At 41.6% G+C, this 22,043-nt stretch overlaps 1 protein-coding gene and 1 pseudogene across 3 annotated transcripts in view; one reads left to right on the top strand and one right to left on the bottom strand.

Moving 5' to 3' along the window:
• The first annotated feature begins 1,894 nt into the window (after positions 1 to 1,894).
• On the top strand, positions 1,895 to 2,003 carry LOC132819926 (5S ribosomal RNA; annotated as a pseudogene).
• Positions 2,004 to 6,977: 4,974 nt separating this feature from the next.
• vps54 (VPS54 subunit of GARP complex) overlaps positions 6,978 to 22,043 on the bottom strand; it is a 99,334-nt gene continuing 84,268 nt past the window's right edge. For all 3 annotated transcript variants that reach the window (XM_060831879.1, XM_060831880.1, XM_060831878.1), the window contains exons 22-23: positions 10,494 to 10,588; positions 6,978 to 8,187 (exon numbers count right to left, since the gene is read on the bottom strand). In XM_060831879.1, the coding sequence (XP_060687862.1) occupies positions 8,082 to 8,187; positions 10,494 to 10,588 (201 nt within the window). In that variant the 3' untranslated portion in view covers positions 6,978 to 8,081. The remainder of the gene's footprint in view (positions 8,188 to 10,493; positions 10,589 to 22,043) is intronic.

The raw sequence follows: 22,043 nt of genomic DNA, 5'->3' as shown, positions 1-22,043 counted from the left end.
TCAGGACAGTCACAAGGAGCTCTATGTAAAGTAAACCAAGTGGGGCACTGAAGCTTTGGATTAGGAAGGAGCATTACTAGCTAATATCATCAGACATCCTTCAAACTTTGAGGTCACATGGTTTAAATTATTGCAAACAAGAGTAGCTGTATAATGAGTTATAGTTAATGCAGGGGAGAACAGATACATAAATTGTTGCCTGTCCTAATTGCTCAGCAAGACACATGTATTGTGCTTTGCGACTGCAATTAGTGAATTGCTGATTTATGTTTAAAAACTCATTATGGCTTGTTGGCACTATTGGCTGGGCCATCATTTATTGCCTGGCACTAATTGTGCTCAAGTAAGTGATGGAAAGCTGCCTTTTTGAACCACTGTGTAGGGATACTCACTGTGCTGAGATGAAAGGAATTGAAGGATTTCATTCAGGATTTTTAAGTCAGGATGGTGTGAGATTTGAAGGGGACTCACAGGTGGTGGTGTTCCGAGTCATTCTGGATGTAGTGATTTTGGACGGTGCTGTTAAAGCCTCAGTGAGAACCAAGTAGCTGGCCAGACCAGGGTTAGGATGGCAGATTCCCTTCTGTCACCAAACATAATTAGTTTGATGACAGTTGATACTTTCATGGTTCCCACCACCGAGATCAGCTTTCAGGTTCCATTATTCAAATGTGGAACTTTGTCCCACCAGTTAGAACTGAACCCATGTCCCAAGAACATTAGGTCAGGTCTCTAATCTTAAAAGTAAAGCTTCATCAACATTTACTTTGAGTTTACAATGTCTACAATGCTAGATCACTATTGCTAGTTTGGTGATATTACCACAATATCAGTCTCTTAATTCAATGTTGAATGTTTAGGCACAGAAAGGATGCCAATTATCATTAAGATTGTTTGTCTCTATCTAATGTTGAAGACTGACTACAAAAACAGGTCACGGAAAACAAAGAAAGCTGAATTATAGATAAAATGCTGCAAGTACTGGGCAGGATCTGGGAGCATCTGTGGAGAGAAAAATAAAGTTAACAACAAAGCCCTTTTATCAAATCTCAAGTAACAACTGAATTTGTGGAGATCATTAGTAAGTAAATAACATACAGTTCCAGACATTCCATCATAGCAGAGATTTTCAGACTTCCTTTACAGAAACCCCTCCAGACATTCAAATTCCTTCAATTATTCATTTCTCTTTATTTCTAAGCAACAGTTTGTTGCAAAAATACCCAAGAAACCCAATCTAGTTAGTCTCAGAAATTGGATTGGGATTGGGTAGTCCTACATGTTGATAATCACAGAACTGAGCCAGAACATGAACTCAAAAGCTGATGTCAGAGGGTGGGTGTCAGATTTCTGGGGCACTGGTACTGGTTCTGGAGGAGATGGAAACTGTACAAGCCAGATGGTGTACATCTGAACTGCAGCAGGATAAATATCCTTGTAGGGAAATTTACTTCTGTTGTTGGTTAGGGTTTAAAGTTAATTGGCATAGGATAGGAAACTGTAGGCAGATTCAGAGCAGGCATCGGGAGACAGAAGTTTAGTGAGTGATTCTGAAAGACAGATGAAGCAGAGGTTAGTAAAATGTACACCAGAGAAAAGTGGCAGCATTAAAAGATATATAATGCAAATATAAGTAGTACAGAGAATAAGGCCAATGTGCTGAGGGCACAGATTGACACATAGCAGCACGATATCATTGCAATCACGTAAACTTGGTTTAAAGAGAAGCAAGAGTGGCAACTCAACATTCCCTGGATATAGAGCTTTCAAACAGGTTATTGAAGGGAATAAGATAGGAGGGGACAGGTGGATGTTGTAGTAGATCATAATTACAGATAGATTGAGCATTATTTTGAAAGGGTCAAAGATAATGCCTATGGCCATTTGGGCCCGTGCCTACGGCCATACTAGTCTGAAAACGCCTGATCTCGGAAGCTAAGCAGACTCAAACCTGGTTAGTACTTGGATGGGAGACCGCCTGGGAATACCAGGTGCAGTAGGCTTTTTTTTGTGGGTGGCACGGTGGCAGAGTGGTTAGCACTGTTGCCTCACAGCACCTGAGACCTGGGTTCAATTCCCGACTCAGGCGACTGACTGTGTGGAGTTTGCACGTTCTCCCCGTGTCTGCGTGGGTTTCCTCCGGGTGCTCCGGTTTCCTCCCACAGTCCAAAGATGTGCGGGTCAGGTGAATTGGCCATGCTAAATTGCCCGTAGTGTTAGGTAAGGGGTAAATGTAGGGGTATGGGTGGGTTGCGCTTCGGAGGGTCGGTGTGGACTTGTTGGGCTGAAGGGTCTTTTCCACACTGTAAGTAATCTAAAATCAATATAAAAGTAAACATTCTAAACTGGGGCTAAAGGCCATCTTTACAAAGCTGAGAGATGATCTATACTGTTAGTTACTTGTAAGAAAGTCTGTGGGAGGCCTTCAAAAGAGCACACTGCAAATAGGAGGAGTGGTACATCCAAATTCAGAGTCTCCTGGTAATCCAGAAGTATGGACAAAGCAGAGAAATGGAGCTTATGACAATCTTAAAAAAAAACTTGGGAAGTTTAAAGGAGTATAGAAAGTACAAGCATGAAATAATAAAAGGAAATTAAGAAAGCATTTTTAAAAATTGATTGGTATAATTAAGCAAATGCAAAAATATTTTATCAGAGCAAGAGGATGACTAAGGAAAGTACTGGATAAAATAGTAAGGGATTCCTGCTCACATGCCCACATGTCTGTCCTCAGCATGCTGCAATGCTCCAGTGAATCACAGTGAAAACTAGGGGAACAACATCTCATCTTCAGACTAGGCACTTTACACCTTCTGGACTCAACACTGAGTACATGCCGTCAAATTGTGAACCCATTCCTTTTAGTTTTGCTTTTTACATTCTGTCACCATGCCCTCTCTCCCCTCCCCCACATCAGTGGGACTGTCTGACCTTTCTGGTCTGGCAGTTAGACACATTGTTCTGCCATTCTCTCTCACACATCACTTATGTGAACTGTCAACATTCTTTCTCCCCAGCACTCCACCCACCCCTGCCCACCCCACCCCACTAGAGCGTAAATGCTGTCCCCTCCTTGCTTCATTTCAGCTCTGATAGAGTCATCTAGACTTGAAACATTAGCTTGCTTTTGCTCCAGGGATGCACCACTGTGATCTCCAGCACTTCTTGTTTTCAGAACAGATTCCAGCATTTGCATTAATTTGCCTGTAGTAAAAGGGATTCTTTCCTTCAGTGGGTGAGGTATTGAATACAAAAGCAGGATGTAATGCCGTAACTATATATCATTAGTTCGACCACAGCTGGAGTTGTGTACAGTTCTAGTCATCAGATTACAGGAAAGACATAATCGCTTTAGAGAGAGCAGACAGGAGATTAACAACAATGTTGCTGGGGCTTGAAAATTGCAGGTTGGTGGGAAGATTGGATAGGCTTGGGTTGTTTTCCTGAGAAGAAGCTGATTTATTGAGATTGACAAAATAGAGAAGGACATGGAAAGGGTGGACAGGACCTGTTTTTTCTCGTGGAAGAAATGCATATCCAGAGATCCCGGAGATTTAGATTAGATTACAGTGGGGAAATAGGCCCTTTGGCCCAACCAGTCCACACCGACCTTCTGAAGAGTAACTCACCCAGACCCGTTTCCCTCTGACAAATGAACTGTGGGCAATTGAGCATGGCCAATTCACCTACCAGCACATCTTTGGTCTGTGGGAAGAAACCGGAGCACCCGGAGGAAACCCACGCAGACACAGGGAGAACGTGCAAACTCCACACAGTCGCCCGATGCTGGAATCAAACCTGGGACCCTGGTGCTGAGAGGCAGCAATGCTAACCACTGAGCCACCGTGTCGCCCATTTATAATGGTTGGTGGAAGGATTAGAAGGGACATGAGGAAAAACCTTTCACCCAGAGAGTGGGAAGAGTCTGCAATTTACTGCCCAGTTTGGTGGCTTAGGTGCAAACTCCCAACTCATTTAAAAGGAAACTGCATCTGCTCCTAAAATGCTGGAACCAGCAAGGATATGAACAAGGTACTGGAAAGTGGGGTTGGAATGGGTGACTAAATTTATTCAGTTAAAAAAAATCACACAAATTCTGCAATAAGATTGTAAGACACGAACTTATACGCCACACCCACCTGCTGAAGGAGCAACACTCCAAAAACTAGTGCTTCCGAATAAACCTGCTGGACTATGACCTGGTGTTGCGTGACTTTTAACTTTGTACACCCCAGTCCAACACCAGCATCTCCAAATCATAAATTTATTCAGCTAGACACAATGGATTGAATGGCCTCTTCCCGTGCTGTAACTTATCTACAATTCTGTTGTTAAGCTGATCGAAAAATGTTCACGAATGATTTGAGAATTTTACTGTCCCCTGAAAAATAAAGGGTAACTGCAGAGAGATTCTGCAATAAGAAACCACAAAGTTGGAAACACAGCCCAGACCCTCACAGAAGCTAACCCATCCAGACTCCATTTTCATTGCTGTAGCAAGGCTGCCATCATCAGCAAAGACCCCCCTCCACCCTGGTAATGCTCTCTTCCATCAGCAGAAGATACAGAAGCTTGAACACACGCACCAGCAGGTTTAGGAACAGCTTCTTCCCTGCTGTTATTAGACTGCAGAACGGACCTCTCTAATTTCAAACCTAACGTTGATCTTGCTTTTGCGTACCTCCTGTGCAGTTGTAACCCTGTCTGCCTTTAAGTACCCTATGACCTTCATGTCCTTGTTTGCTAATGATCTGCCTGCACTGCTCAGAAAACAAAGTTTGTTACTGTACTTTGGTACTTATTCGACAATAAGTCGTCAAATCAAATCAAAGGAGGAAAGTTGTACAGAGTTGATAGGATGGAACATTTTACAATTCTGAACGGTTGACCAAATTACATTAAATGACTGTTCCAAAAGATTGAAGATTTGTTTATTATTCACTTTAAATTGCTACCCTCTGGTTCACAAATTGTCATCCAACTTCAGATAGAAGCAGAAAGCTGATTAACAAGGTCATTCAGTAGATACATTCCTGCAGAAGTCTTAACACTTTGAAAGTTAAAATAGGTACATCTGACTACAAGTTCTGTAATCTCTAATGAGGTTTTTCAGTATAATGTTGATTTTTAAATAGATTTTGTGAACAGGGCTTCTGAATATGAAAACAACAGAGTCTGTAGGAATTTGCATTGAAAACAAAAACAATATCTATTGATTAATCACTGGATTATCTTTCTGGAAAGTAGTTTTAAAGTAGATTAGATTAGATTAGATTACTTACAGTGTGGAAACAGGCCCTTCGGCCCAACAAGTCCACACCGACCCGCTGAATCGCAACCCACCCATACCCCTACATTTACCCCTTACCTAACACTACGGGTAATTTAGCATGGCCAATTCACCTAACCCGCACATCTTTGGTCTGTGGGAGGAAACCGGAGCACCCGGAGGAAACCCACGCAGACACGGGGAGAACGTGCAAACTCCACACAGTCAGTCGCCTGAGTCAGGAATTGAACCCGGGTAATATGAACAGAGGATTGACTGGGTCAATGATGAAGTCAGTGTCAGCAAAGAGGTTGTCCACTGACAGGTCACATGAAAACTGGAGCAACATCACGAAAGATTTCTGGCTGGATTAAAATTGAAATGGATTTTCAAATTAAGCTTTCAGCTGCTTACAAATAATCAGTTAAACATGCTTTTTGATCACAAACACTGGATATTGGTGGATGCAACAATTGAAGCTATGAGTATTGTGGAAGATTGTGAAAGGATACAGCAGGATATAGATTTGTTGGAAAGCTGGGTGGAGAAATGGCAGATGGAGTTGAATCCAGAGAGGTTGAAGTGATGCATATTGGGAAGTCAAATGCAAGAGGAAAGTATACAATAAAGAGCAGAAAGCCCTTAGGAACATTAATGTACAGAGGCTGCCACTCCCTGAAAGTGGCAACACAAGTGGATAAGATGGCAAAGAAAACTCAAGCTTGGTTTCCACTTTCCGACACGGAATGTAAAAATTGCTAAGTCATGTTGCTGCTGTATAAAACTTTACTTAGACTCCGCTTGGAGTATTGTGTGCAGTTCTGGACACCACACTTGCGGAAGGATGTGGAGGCTTTGGAAAGGTGTGCAAAAGAGGTTTACCAAGAGATGCCTAAATTGGAATATTAGTTATAAGGAATTTTTCTTGCTAGTGCTGAAGATTGAGGGGTGACCTGATAGAAGTTTATAGAATTCTAAGAGGCATGGATAGGATAGATAGTTGGAGTTCCCCCCCCCCCCGCAAAAAATGTCAAGAGGGGGAATTTTTAAAGGAGATATGTGCAGCAAGTGTTTTTTTAAGAGGAGTGGTAGCTGCTTAACTCACACTGCCAGGGGAGGTGGTAGACAAGCAGAAGGCTATAAGGAGGTGGAGAAGTCATCACTTCGGGTATAACCCAGAGGTGGGAGAAGCAGATACAATAGCAACGTTTAAAAGGCATTTAGACAGACACATAAATGGGTAGGGAATGGAGGGATACTGATCGAGTGCAGGCAGGTGGGATTAGCTTAGAATGGCATCATGATTGGCACAGAGATGGTGGGCCGAGGGGTCTCTTCCTGTGCTGTATTGTTTTATGTTCATTTCTGAACATGCAATTATAAATAAACTCTAACTTGAGCATTAAGCTTTATTTCCAGTCTGGTAGCAAACCAAAGGTCAGATTGCAGGTTTGAAGAGAAAGTAAACGTTGTTTCTGGCTATGTAAATACAGCTGAGGCAAATTTAACCATCAAATCTATCAAAGATCTGCAGAGCACAAGAACCTGGACATTCAGTGTGGGAACAAAAAAAAATCATGTTACAAGACTGCAAAACAAAAATCAAAACTAAATAACTTCCAATTAACTTTTATTTTGAGATTTCAAATTAAAAACATTAGGATTGGAGAAATATTACTATTAGATATCAATAAACCCCTCAGCAAGCTTGGATTTCAATAAAGTTTTAATAGCAGCACAAATGGAGATATGGTCAGTCTTCAGTGCCACAATGTTTCATTAGGCACTCTCAGTAAATAAGGATTTCACTCTCACAGCCCAAACTGTAGCTTGTTGGACTGTAAGAGAAATCAGCCGAGGCACTTGACTGTATCGAGGCATTCACTGCTGACTCTGATTACTAATGGTGCAAACCTCCCACACAACTGATAGAAACAAACCTCAATCCAACACAATTTTATGGAAATGTCTGAAACTGATAAAATAAACACACCTTAACCAAACCATTAAATAAAAACCCCAGTGAGGCATTTTAAACATAAAGTACTTCCCGTAAGCACTTCTAAACAGAAGCCAGAAGCTGCCGTTCGATAAAAGGAAATTTGTTAATGTGCCCCAAACAGGGAAATAAGCTTTTATTACAAATATATCATAATGGCTGGCTTCTGTTGTTTTAACAAAGGTGCATTGAGAATAGAATAGTTAAAATAAACCCTGAAATGCTTTGATTTTAAAGTTTGGGTTATCAGCAAGCTGTGGGGTATAGGAAAATGTACATTTAATATGCAACCACCACTCCAAAAGATTTTTAAAATCCATAGAAAGGTCTGTAAAAAAATAAAGCTCCTAGATAATTAGCAACCCCACATGGATAAGAAACAACCAATCCATTTTTATGAATTGTTAATGTTGCAAGAACTTACAACTGTTTAAAAGGTATTTTATAAACCGTACCATCATTAGCTATGCTTTTTTCTAAACATATAGTGTGATTGCACATGAGGTTTAACATACAAATAATCCGATGCGAAGCATCCTTTAGTGCTACAGTCCGTCTTCCAGTAAAGCCAGAGGGTCATGGAGAGTCCTGCATTTGGTCCATAGAAACTTGAGCTTAGGTTTGAAACGATTGAAAAATGATGACTGACCAGCTGATCACTGCCATCACAAGGACATTAGCAGCAGCACACTGCCCAGTTTGGCCTGTCGAGATGCTGTTTCAGTGAAGTCCTGTCTTTATGAAGTTCACGGCAGTAAAGACCGAGGATCATCATGAAATATCTGTGTGTGCACAGCAGCGTCCTTCAGAGTGTCACCTCTTCGGTTCCCAAATTTCTATCATATTAACGTCCAAATTCTCAAGACCTTTTAATGCTTGGATATTTCCAGTGTAAAAAGCAAGATCTGATGTAACTAGCCTGCAGATGAAACAGATTAATTTCCTGATCATCTTTCCAGTATTCAACAGCGTGATTCTCACAACTAGTACATTGTTCAATAATAAATCTTAGAGCAACTCCTCTCCCTTCACTCGTAAAAAAAAGTACCACAATAATCATGGGTGATTTTAATCTATTCTTAAGAAATAGAATCAAATTGGCTAGGGGAGCTCAGATAATGTGTTCATCGTGTGTTTTGGATTCAGTTTCCTGCAGCAGTGTGTTCTAAGGTTGACCAGAGAACTTGTTGCATTGGATTGGATCATGTGAAACGAGATAGAAATAATTAATAACCTCGTTGTAAAGACACCCCAGGAAACAGAGTTCATAAAACAGCAATGTTTTCATTCAGTTTGAGGGAGAGAAAGTGGATCACACTACTACTGGTGTAAACTTAAACTATTACAAAGCCTGAGCTGGCTAGAACAAACAGGGAAACTAGATTAAAGGATAAATCTGTAGAAATATACTGGCAGACTTTTAAAGATATATCTCAGAATACTAAGCAAGTATATATCCCAGTGAGAAAAAAGATTCTAAGGGAAGGATATGTGGCTAATGGTCTAAGTTAAAATTGTACTGAACTGATAGAAGGTTAGTTTAGAGAGAGTCTAGGAGAGTAATGATGGAAAATAAGGAACTAGCAGAGTAAGGAAATAAACTGATATTTCACATCTTTGTCAGTACAGTGAACACAAAGAACATCACAGAAATAATAGTAAATCAGAATTAGATCGGGAGCAGGGAACTTTAACCAATTCTAGTAACCAGGGAAAGGGTACCGAGAAAATGATTAGAACTAAAACCTGACAAGTCTTTGGCCCTGCTGAATTTTCGATTCAGATGTTAACATGTGTAACTGCTGAGATAGTGGATGCTACAATTGTACAGAGCACCTGTGAGGCCACATCTGGAATACTGTGTACAGTATTAGTCTCTCTGTTTAACAAAAGAATATAATCACATTAGCATTTGCTCATTGTTTGGTACCTATAATGAGGAGTTGAGGCAGGTGCTTTTCTTACGAGGAAAGGTTCCACAGGCTAGGCTAGGCATTTACCCAGCAGAGTTTCCAAGAATAAGAGGGGACCTCATTGAAAGATAAAAGATCATGAGCTGTTTTGACAGGAATATTTCATAGAGTTTTACAGCATGCAAAATGCTCCCTCAGCCTATTGTGTGCAGGCTGGTCATTATGGGACTGTATTTAGAATTAGAGGACATGGTATAAAAATGCATTTCCTGTTTCAGAAAGAGACAGGCAAGAATTTCTGCTCTGAGCTCACTGGACTCCTAGAGCAAGCAGTAGAGGCTGGGGTTTGTTGAATATATTCAAGGCTGAATTACACAGACTTGCAATCAACAAGGGAAGCGGAGTTCAAACTCCGTTTATATTAGCCATGATCTTATCGAACAGCAGAGTGGCCTACATCTGATCCCAGAGTCTAGGTCACCCAAGCACTTCCCCGTGGCCAACCCTTACACACCCAGGAACAATGACACTCTTCAATGCCATTATTAACTTCATGTCCTGTTACTAAGACATTACAATGAGGAGCCTCTAAGAATTAAGCTGGTTCCTTTGGGCACAAGGAATTATAAGCATGTTCTGAATGTTACATTGGATCTACTTAACATAACAATGATTGGTATCCCAATATAAGAAGCTGAAGTGAGTTAAAATCTGCTTAGTTATAGATGCTGAGCTCAGCACTACTTATTAACAAACTTTTTTGTGATAAATCCATTTTCAGTTGTACTAACCGAGCACAACATTATCACACAAATAGATGATGGAGTTTTTCTGTAAGGCAGTAAATTGTATTTCAGTTATTTTTCAAATTGGCCGCTTGAATTGGTTCCTGGCAGATATATTCAGTGGGATACAGTTCAAGGCCCCACCACCTTCTCGAGTATTAATGAAGGGATGGGCAATGGATACTGTTCCAGTCAGCAGCATCTGCATATTAACAAGAAATACAGGACAACCTCTGTACTGGAACTGTTTTCCGCAGTTTCAGTCCCTGGTGGTTTACCATGGCCTGAACATATTACAGGGAACATTCCAGAACCAGGGACCAGGAGGCTTCTGGCAAGGTAGGTTTCCTATTTAAATGAATAGGTTCACACCTATCTATGGTAGGGGACTAATGTACACTTTTAAAAATGAAAGTTAGTTTGAGTAGAAACATGAAAAGAGAAAAACAACACATCTCAAAGTGGGTACAAACAAACCCCAATTAGAGTCAAACTAGATGTTCACAAAACCACATAAAAGCACAAACCCATGCAAAGGTCCTCCATCATTCACAACATTTAAACGTATTAGCTGTCTCTTCAGGTGAATTTTAAAACTGGAATTAATTCTCAAGAACAGCATCTGGGGAAGAGGAGAGATAAAAAGAAGTGTGTGTTATAGTGATGGCTACTGTCAAATGCAAAGTTAAGTTTTTTGCAGAAGGATAGAGTCACACAACTGGGCAAATCCTCAGCATAATGTCACAGATGAGCTGCACCACCCTCAATTGATATTTGTTGTGTTAAACATTCTTAAAACAGTTCACAAGAAGACAAGGACACAGTTAAGACCAGTACCACAACCTTCAGGCCACCTTTTGCAGATGTTACAGAGCAGCCACTGGGAGGCAGGATGGGAAATTCACGTTTATACTTCAAGTCAAACTAGAAGTTTACCCTAGTAAGCATCAATGATTCTGAATACTCTCAGAGAACTTAATGCAACTGCCAAACTTTAATACCACTTCAATCATCAACAACACTGAACTGGTCATCAAATCCACAGCAGCTGTTCAATTCTGAACCTAGATTTGGATTTATTCTTCAAAGTATAATGCAGCCATGACACACTGATCAAAAACAATTAAAAAATGATCTTTTACAATACTTAAATTGTAACTGTCAAGAGGGAATTGGATGAATCGTAAAGATATAAGGAGTAAGACGGAGTTTTCGAAGAGCTGGTAAAGCACAATAGGATGAATAGCTTCCTACACCTCATCATGCTTAGTCAATTAGCTTAGAATTATTACAGTTTAAAAATCACACAACACCAGGCTATAGTCCAACAGGTTTAACTGGAAGCACTAGCTTTTAGAGCGATGCTCCTTCATCAGGTGATTGTGCCTGTCCTCAAAGCACTGATTCACTCCACAACAGCTCAGGCTCTAATGAAATCTCTCCTAATACAGCCAAGACTATTCTAGATCATTCCTGAAGAAGGGCTCTGGCCCGAAACGTCGAATTTCTTGTTCCTTGGATGCTGCCTAACCTGCTGTGCTTTAACCAGCAACACATTTTCGTTTCTATTCTAGATCTACAGTCAGCTTCAATATGTACCCTGCACCATCTCACCCTCTCTTTCACCCACACACCCACACACACACCCACACACACACCCACACCCACACCCACACACCCACCCACCCACCCGAGAATAATTAACAAAGACGTTCCAGCCCCAGGAATTTCCTAACTCAGTTCTGACTTCACCAGATGAAGTGCAGTTCTCTGAAAGCTTGTGATTTTAAATAAACTTGCAGGACCACAACCTGGTGTTGTGAGATTTCTGACTTTGTTCTCTTCAGTCCAACACCAGCACCTTCACATCGCAGACCGAGAGAGCCAGGGTTAGGGAGAATTTCCTATCGTTCTCTCTTGATCACCATTGGCAATGTGCACTAAAACGGAGAATGTGGGCTATCAGGTAAGCAGAGGATTGAATTCAGCACACTTGATTTTCATGGTCCAATTACTTGCTGACATTCCTTGTTAAATCAATATTGTGACAGAACCATTGATGAAACCAGAAACCAAAAAATTCTAAATTTTTTGTAGTTTTAACTTCAATGTGAATCAGAATCAATGGGAATTGCACACAAACTAACAGCCAAATGGTATTTCAAACAGCAAGTGCACTGGACTCTGGGGCATCCCAGCAGATTGGAAAACAGCGAAGGTGATGCCACTGTTTATAAAAAAGGTAGACAAAAGATGGAGAATTATAGACCGGTGAGCTTAACCTCTGAGTGGGGAAGATTCTTGAGACTATTATTAAGGAAAAAATACCAAGGTATCTTGATAGAAATTGTCCTGTCGAACAGACGGAATCCATGAAGACACTTTGAGCACGGTGGCCAACGGGGACCCAGTGGATGTGGTGAACCTAGATTTCCAAAAGGCCTTCGACAAGATGCCACACAAGAGGCTGCTGCATAAGGTAAAGATGCATGGCATTATGGGTAAAGTATCAGCATGGATAGAGGATTGGTTAACCAACAGGAAGCAAAGAGTGGGGATAAATGAATGTATTCTGGTTGGCAATCAGTGACCATGGTGTGCTTCAGGGATCAGTGTTGGGATCGCAATTATTCACAATTTATATAGATGGTTTGGAGTTGGGGACCACATGTAGTGTATCAAAGTTTGCTGATGACACTAGAATGAGTGACAGAGCAAAGTGCGCAGAGGACTGTGAAATTTTGCAGAGGAACAGATACATTGAGTGTGTGGGCAAAGGTCTGGCAGATGAAACACAATATTAATAAATATGAAGTCACCCATTTTGTTAAGAGTAACAGTAAAAAGGACTATTACTTGAATGGTTAAAAAGTTGCAGCAGACTGCTACACAGAGGGATCTGGATGTCCTGTGCATAAATCACAGAAGGTTGGTCTGCAGGTACAACAAGTAATTAGGAAGGCAAATGGAATTTTATCCTTCATTACTAAAGGGATTGAGTCTAAAAGCAAAGAGGTTATGTTGCAGCTGTACAGGGTGCAGGTGAGGCCACACCTGGAGTACTGTGTGCAGTTTTGATCTCCATACTTGCGAAAGGATGTCCTGGCACTGGACGGGGTGCAGAGGAGGCTCTTTAGGTTGATTCATGAGTAGAGGAGGTTGGTTTATGAGGACAGACTGAGTAGACTAGGATTATGTTCATTGGAATTTAGAAGAATGAGGGGGATCTTATAGAAACATTTCAAGTTATGAAGGGAATAGATAAGATTGAAGTAGAGAGGATGTTCCCATTGGTGGGTGAAACTAGGACAAGAGGGCATAGCCTCAAGATTAGAGGAAGCAGATTTAGGACTGAATCGAGAAGGAACTTCTTCACCCAGAGGGTTGTGAATCTGTGGAATTCCCTGCCCAGGGAAGTAGTTGATGTTACTTTTTAAATGTTTTAAAGCTAAGAAAGATTTTTTTTGAACAAGAAAGGAATTAAGGGTTACAGTGAGAGGGTGGGTAAGTGGATCTGAGTCCATGAAAAGATCAGCCATAACCTTACTGAATGGTGGAGCAGGCTGGAAGGGCCAGACGGCCTACTCCAGTTCCTAGTTATTACATTATGTTCAAACAGAAAGTTAAATTTCACTTTAGTAGTCAATACAAAGTTAAAAATCACACAACACCAGGTTATAATCCAACAGGTTTAATTGGAAGCACTAGCTTTCGGAGTGCTGTTCCTTCATCAGGTGGTTGTGGAGGATACAATGGCAATGTGCACTAAAACGGAGAATGTGGGCTATCAGGTAAGCAGAGGATTGAATTCAGCACACGTGATTTTCAAGGTCCAATTACTTGCTGACATTCCTTGTTAAATCAATATTGTGACAGAACCATTTATAGCAAAAGTTTACAGTGTGATGTAACTGAAATTATACTTTGAAAAATACCTTGATTGTTTGTTAAGTCTCTCTTCTATTAGAATAACCATGTTAGTTTCGCTTCTTTCATATGCAACTCTCAAAACCTTTTTAAAAAATTACTTTCTCAGTGAACTTTAACAATAGGTGCCATGTCGGCCCAGGTAATGCATTGAAGGTGTGAGGCTGTCTGTGCCCCAGTGTTCAGTCTGATTCTAATCTAAAAAAGGGATTTACAGAATCTTACATGGATTCATGCAATTTTTGAGCAAAATAAAATGTAATTCTGCTAGTACAAATTCACCGCACAAACTTCTATGTGTGTGTGTGTGTGTGTGTGTGTGTGTGTGTGTGTGTGTGTGTGAGTGAGAGAGAGAGAGAAAGAGAGAGAGAGAGAGAGAGAGAGAGAGAGAGAGAGTGTGTGTGCGCGCGCGCAGTGGGGTCACCTGTAGTGTGACATGAACCCGGTTGAGGCCATTCCCATGGGTACTGAACCTGGCTATCAGCCTCTGTTCAGCCACTTTTCATGTCCCGAAATCGGCCATGGAGGACGGTCACCCAAAGTCTGAGGTTGAATGGACGAGGGCTTAGAAGGGTGGATTAGTAAATCTGCGGATGACACTAAGGTTGGTGGAGTTGTGGATAGTGACAAAGGATGTAGTAGGTTGCAGAGAGATATAGAGAGGATGCAGAGCTGGGCTGAGAGGTGGCAAATGGAGTTTAATGTGGACAAGTGTGAGGTGATACACTTTGGACGGAGTAATCGGAATGCAAAGTACTGGGCTAATGGTAGGATTCTTGGGAGTGCGGATGAGCAAAGAGATCTCGGTGTCCATGTACACAGATCCCTGAAAGTTGCCACCCAGATTGACAGGGTTGTTAAGAAGGCATACAGTGTTTTGGCCTTTATTAATGGAGGGATTAAGTTCCAAAACCAGGAGGTTATGCTGCAGCTGTACAAAGCTCTGGTATGGCCACACTTGGAGTATTGTGTACAGTTCTGGTCACCGCATTATGAGGAGGACATGGAAGCTTTGGAAAGGGTGCAGGGGAGATTTACTAGGATGTTGCCTGGTATGGAAGGAATGTCTTATGAGGAAAGGCTGAGGGCCTTGAGGCTGTTCTCATTAGAGAGAAGGAGGTTGAGAGGTGACTTAATAGAGACATACGAGATAATCTGAGGGTTAGATAGGGTGGACAGGGAGAGCCTTTTTCCAAGTATGGGGACGGCAAACACGAGGGGACACAACTTTAAAGTGAGGGGAGATAGGTATAAGACAGATGTCAGAGGTAGTTTCTTTACTCAGAGAGTAGTAAGGGTATGGAATGCTTTGCCTGCAACGGTAGTAGATTCACCAAGTTTAAGTGCATTTAAGTCGTCATTGGACAGGCATATGGATGTACATGGAATAGTGTAGGTGGGATGGGCTTCAGATTAGTATGACAGGGTGACGCAACATCGAGGGCCGAAGGGCCTGTACTGCGCTGAAATGTTCTATGTTCTATGAATGCGATGAGATACGAGATAGACAACATTGGCCAAGTCACATGAGTGCCTGCCACGTACACGGTGGGAGGTGTCCCCACATGTGAAGGTGGTATCCGTGTCAACATTTTGACACATCTTGCAGCGTCTGCTGTGAGAAAGACGTATGGTGTTGTTCTCAAAGCCAGGCAGTTTGCTGCAAACAATGATCTGTTTGATGTTTGGTGGTTGTTTAAAGGTGAGAAGTGGCGGTGTGGGGAAGGTCTTGGCGAGGTGCTCATCCGCATTGATAATGTGTTACAGGCTGCGAAGAACATGGGTTAGTTTTTCATCTCCTGGGAGGTGCTGGACAACAAAGTGTACCCCGTTGGTTGATAAGTTGAGCATCGTTCCCCGTTCTTATGAGGTTATCCTTGAGTACTTCAAAGTGCCCATCATGTTCCTCCTCATCTGAACAGATCCTGTGCGTGTGTAGGGCTTGTCCGTAGGGGATGGCTGTTTTAATATATTTCGGGTGGAAGCTGGAGAAGTGCAGCATTGTGAGGTTATCCATGGGTTTGTGGTAGAGTAAGGTGCTGAGGTGCCCATCCTTTTTAGAGATGCACGTGTCCAAGAATAAGACAGATACTAGAGAGTAGTTCATGGTGAGTTTGATGGTAGAACAGCCAACAACAAAAAGTGGCCAAGCAGAGGCTGGTAACCAATTTCAGCACCCATGGGGAGGGCCTCAACCAGGACCTTGGGTTCATGTCACACCATAGGTGATCCCACTGCACTACACACACTCCTACAGAGCCATACACTCACGCAGACCCTCTCTCACACACAAGCTCTTTCTCATACGCTCACACGCACCCCCTCACAGACTTTTATCCCTTTATACTCACTCACACACACACATACACTCTCTCTCTCTCTCTCTTAGATACTCAAACTCCCCGACTCATACCCACATACACACATGCCTAAGTTAGTGAGGTGAATTTGTACTTGTAGGATTATATTTTGTTTTCCTCAAAAACTGCATGAATCTATATATGATTCTGTAAATCCGTTTTTATGATTAGAATCAGTCTGAATATTGGGGCACAGACAGCCTCACACAGGAACCTCACTCCTTCAATGCATGATCTCGGCAGAAATGACACCAATTGTTAAGGTTCACTTTAGAATGTAACTTTTAAAAAAGCTTTGCGATTTACATATGAAAGAACTAAAATCAACATAGTCATTCTAAAAGATGAGACACTTCAACAATCCAGGTCTTATTCAATATGTAATTTCAATTACATCACACTGTAAACTTTTGCTATAAATTCTGTGTCTTACAACTGTGTCCTCCACAACCACCTGATGAAGGAGCAGCGCTCCGAAAGCCAGTGCTTCCAAATAAACCTGTTGGACTATAACCTGGTGTTGTTAGAGTTTTAACTTTGTCCACCCCAGTCCAACACCAGCATCTCCAAATCAATACAAAGATAGATCTTCGTCAACTACACACACAGACACACATACCTGCATCGCTCCCAGACAAGTGTGGCACTATGTTGCTACACAGCTGCTGGTTGTTACTTGTGCAGGGTAGGTCGGGAGACTAATCCATTTCACATTTGAATTTCAGGGTACAATTACCATCAGTGACAGTCACACTGTTGCAAGGTCGCTCCTCCATAGATCTCACAGTCTTGATGGTGTAGCTCTTCAAAACTACTTTTCAACGATGATAAGTAAAGTTAGGTCACGTGGGACTCAGGGCGAGCTTGTCAATTGGAAACATAATTGGTTTAATGGTGGGAGACAGTAATCTGATAGAGGGCTGTGAGCAGCGGTGTTCCACAGGGATCGGTTCTGGGTCCTCTTTTGTTTGTCATTTATATAAATGATTTAGATGAGAATACAGAAGGCATGGTTGGAAGTTTGCGGGTGACACCAAAATTAGTGGCACAGTAGACAGTGAAGAATGTTTTTTAAGATTACAAAGGTATCTTGATCAAATGGGTCAACAGGCTGAAAAATGGCAGATGGAGTTCAATCTGGATAAATAGGAGACATTGCAATTTGGTACAACAAGGGGTGGGCTTCTACAATTCATGGTAGGGCCCTGGGTAGTGTTGTAGAACAGAGGGACCTAGGGGTGCAGGTACATAAGTCTTTGAAGTTTGTGTCACATGTGGGACAGGGTGGGATTGAAAAAAGCATTTGGCATGCTTACCTTCATTGCTCAGTCCTTTTGAGGAGAGGAGTTGAGGTTACACAGGACATTAGTGAAGCCTCTTCGAGAATACAGCATCCAGTTCTGGTTGCCCTGTTATAGGAAGGTTATTATGAAGCTGGAGGGGGTTCAGAAGAGATTTACCAGGATGTTGCCAGGTATGGATGATCTGAGCTACAAACAAAGGCTGGGGCTTTTTTTCAATGTAGTGTTGGAGTTTGAGAGGTGACCTTACAGAAGTTTATAATGTAATGAGGGGTAGAGATAGAGTTAATGGCATTTGTCTTTTCCCTAAGATGGGGTATTTCAAGACCAAGGGGCACATTTTTAAGGTGAGAGGAGAGAGATTTTAAAAAGACACGAGGGGCGAATCTTTCACACAGAGGGTGGTTTGTGTATGGAATGAACTTCCTGAGGGATGTGGATTCAATTACAATGGGTTAAAGGACATTTTGGATAAGTGCATGAATAGGAAAGGTTTAGAGGGATATGGGCTAGGAACTAGTTTAGTTTGGGATTATATTCGGCATGGACTGGTTGGACCAAAGGGTCTGTTTCCGTGCTGTATGACTATGACTGACTAACAATAACACCCCAGTTCACAGGTTGGTTGTTTCTGAGGAAACGCCCAGGTTTCAGCAGCCTGAGCTAGTCCCAGTTTTCTGCATTTTGGATCTTTGAAGCTAGTTTCCAATGAACCACCGAGAGTTCCTGTCTCCTTTACTGTCTCTCAGAGTCATATGCCTCCTCTTCTCAAAAGAAGTCAGTATTTCTCGTCATGTTTGACCGTCTTCTTCTGATCTCTGCATCTGCGGACCTCGCCCACTGCTCATATCCCTGTTTTGTGTCTACTTCATGTCCATCATGTTGGTACTACTTCCATGTCAAGGATTGCTGAGTCACAGAGCAGTGTTTTTCATTTTTCAAGAACAATTTAATAGTTACAATTGATGCAAACTAGAATCACAGACTTGGAAACAGATCCTTTAGTCCAACTCGTCCATGCCGACCAAATATCCTAAATTAATGTAGTCCCCCCTGCCAGCACCCGGCCCATATCCCTTCAAACCCTTCCTATTCATATACCCATCCAGATGCCTTTTAAATGTCATAATTGTACCAGCCTCCACCACTTTTCCTCTGGCAGCTCATTCCATACACATACCACCCTCTGCCTGAAAATCTTGTCCCTTAGGTCCCTTTTATATCTCTCCCCTCTCACCCTAAACCTAAGCCCTCTAGTTCTGGACTCTCCCACCCCAGGGTAGAGACTATGTCTACTTATCCTATCCATGCCCTTCATGATTTTATGAACTTCTAGAAGGTCACCGCTCAGCCTCCAACACTCAAAGGATAACAGCTCCAGCCTGTTCAGCCTCTCCCTTCAGCTCAAATCCTCCAACCCTGGCAACATCCTTGTAAATCTTTTCTGAACCTTTTCAAGTTTCACAGCATTTTTCCAATAGGAAGGAGACCAGAATTGCATGCAATATTCCAACAATGGCCTAACCAATGTCCTGTACAGCCGCAATATGACCTCCCAACTCCTGTACTCAATACTCTGACCAATAAAGGAAATGCCTTCTTCACTATCCTATCTACCTGTGACTCCACTTTCAAGGAGCTATGAACCTGCACTCCAAGGTCTCTTTGTTCAGCAACACTCCCTAGGACCTTACCATTAAGTCCTGCTAAGATTTGCTTTCCCAAAATGCAGCACCTTGCATTTATCTGAATTAAACTCCATCTGCCACTTCTCAGCCCATTGGCCCATCTGATCCAGATCCTGTTGTAATCGGAGGTAACCTTCTTTGCTGTCCACTAGACCTCCAACTTTGGTGTCATCTGCAAACACCACTAACCATTCCACCTCCCATATTCACATCAAAATTGTACGTGTAATTGATGAAAAGCCGTGGACCCAGTACCAATCCCACTGCTCACAGGCCTCCAGTCTGAAAAGCAACCCCCCATCATCATCCTCTGTCTTCTATCCTTTGAGCCAGTTCTGTATCCAAATGGCTAATTCTCCCTGTATTTCATGAGATCTAACCTTGCTAACCAGTCTCCCGTGGGGAACCTTGTTGCATGCCTTATTGAAGTCCACACAGATCACATCCAATGCTCTATCCTCATGAATCCTTTGTTACTTCAAAAAACTCAATCAAAATTTATTCACAAATGTTCTTAAAAATTAAAGAAAACATTAGATTCCACAAGCAATTCAATGTAATTATGCATTTTTCTTAAAAACAGCTTTCAGAGATCATCAGGATATGAACCTTTGTGGCAGGTGTGGGTCTCACCCACAAGAATGTAAACCCAATCAGCATCAATGTCTTAAGGAACGGGCAAGTAGGTGAGGGAAGATACATTTGCTTTTCTATACACAACTCACTTTTCTATAAATTAAATCACACACATCTGCAGATAAAGGCCACAACTGCACCAGTTTTGAAATCTGGATTCATGCGTAATAAGGTCTCTTAGAAATTCGAGCAGTGGAGAAAGGCATTATACTGAATGAGGAACTGACTGCAAAGACACAAATAACTCAAGAATAAAATATGCATTACACCAACCCTTCATGTGAACACTGGAAGTCGCATTGTTACACTAGACTGAATAGATAATTGCTGAAAGTAATCTTACAATGAAGTGCATTGAAATGGCTGCTCTGGAGAATCCAATGCAAAACCTGGAGACTGCTTTTACTTTATAATAAAAATACCAAGTTGTAAAAAAAAATGTTTAGCATATCTCCATGCTCTGTGGAGTAGTTTGCAACTGAACAGAGTTGTACTAAACAAATGGGCTCATGTTATCAGTGTAGATTTAAAAGAGTTTCTGTCCATACAGACTAGATGAGCCAAAGAGCCTCTTCCATACTGTATGATTCTATACGTTACTCCATACCTGTGCATAAATATCTGCAACAACAAAAAACAAAGAACAAGGCTGCCATGCTGCTGTCTGTATCTATCTCAGGAAAGGGAGTGTGATTGGTGAAGAATGTTGGATTTAATCCGCTTCTTTCTTAACCGTGCCCCATTTGGCACGCCCCCTACTAATCACCAACACATTTCACTCACTAGACTGAGTGCTGTCAGGTTCCACACTCTACACAAGGGTTGGAGAGAAGCTCTGAACATTGACACAACTAGGTGCCAGGCCATGCCATGCCAGGATCAGCTAAATAATTCACTTTCTCAAGCTGCACTGAGTTGAATCTGCTGAACGAATCAAGCCAAATGTTTACAGCTGGTGGATAATCATGTCCTTAGCCCATGGAGAGCCACAGCACAAGTACCATCCTCAGCAAAGCTTTGGTGCACTTTCCTGTGAAGTTTGACTGAATTAGCAGAAGGCCATTAACAGTTTCTTGTGACCGAAAGGTCTCTGAATCAATCGATGAAAACCTTTCCAAGACCACGAGGACCCCCAAGGCCTTGGGGCTAATGTTTAGAAACAATCATGGTCTTTGAACGGAAGTAAGTCAAGATGCAAAATGACGCCTTCTCTATGGAAACAAATCAGTATGCAAATTTTCAAATGGATAACACTTGTAGTGAAGTTTCAGGAACAATTTTAAAAGTTTTTTTACATGCACACAACTGACATACAGCTGGAAATTCTTACACAACCTTTGCTTGTAAATGAGCAACCAAGGTTACAGTGGCCTTTGGTAGATTAATCTTATTTAAATATTTCAGTCGATATTAATTGTTTAGACAGGGAAAAAAAAACATCATTTCAATTTACCAGAGTTTTGGAACTTAAGTAATTGTGCAAACTTGTCCTGCAGCCATGTTAGTTTCTGCTGTTGGAACCATGCCTCAAATAATATCAATTCAACCAGGGCACATGAAAATATTTTATCCTTCAGGCTGTAGAGGGACTTGCAAATTGGCCAAAAAGTAACAGATGTGAGGATTGGGAGCACTTTCAGAATTCAGCAAAAAGAGAGAAAGGGATTGAGAAAGAAGAGGGGGAAATCTTGCAGGGAACATAAAAAATCTTGTGTAATCACTCTGTACGTGAAGAGAATTAGATTTATGAAAACAAATATAGGCCCCTTACAGTCAGAAAGAGAGAAGTTATAATGGAGAACACAAAATATGTTCCAAAAAGTTGGGGAACATAAGGTCTAGTGAAAGGAGGTACTGAAGGAAATCAGTATGAAAATGGTGTTGGGGAAATTGATAGAGTTAAAGGCCAATAAACCCCCAGGGACAGAATCTACATCCCAGTGTATTTAAGGAAGTAACCCTAGAAATAGCTTATGCATTGGTGATCTCCTTTCAAGATTCTACAGACCCTGTGGATTAGAGGATCGCTGATGTAACCCACTATTTAAAAAAGGTAGAGAGAAAAAAAGGGAATTATAGAGAGGCTAACTTGACATTGATGATGGAGAAAATACTAGAGTCCATTATAAAGAATTAAACAACAGAGCTCCATCAGTGGAGTGTCA

This window comes from Hemiscyllium ocellatum, chromosome 10, assembly GCF_020745735.1.
Source record: "Hemiscyllium ocellatum isolate sHemOce1 chromosome 10, sHemOce1.pat.X.cur, whole genome shotgun sequence".
NCBI lineage: Eukaryota > Metazoa > Chordata > Chondrichthyes > Orectolobiformes > Hemiscylliidae > Hemiscyllium > Hemiscyllium ocellatum.
This window is presented reverse-complemented; position numbering and strand designations above follow the sequence as displayed.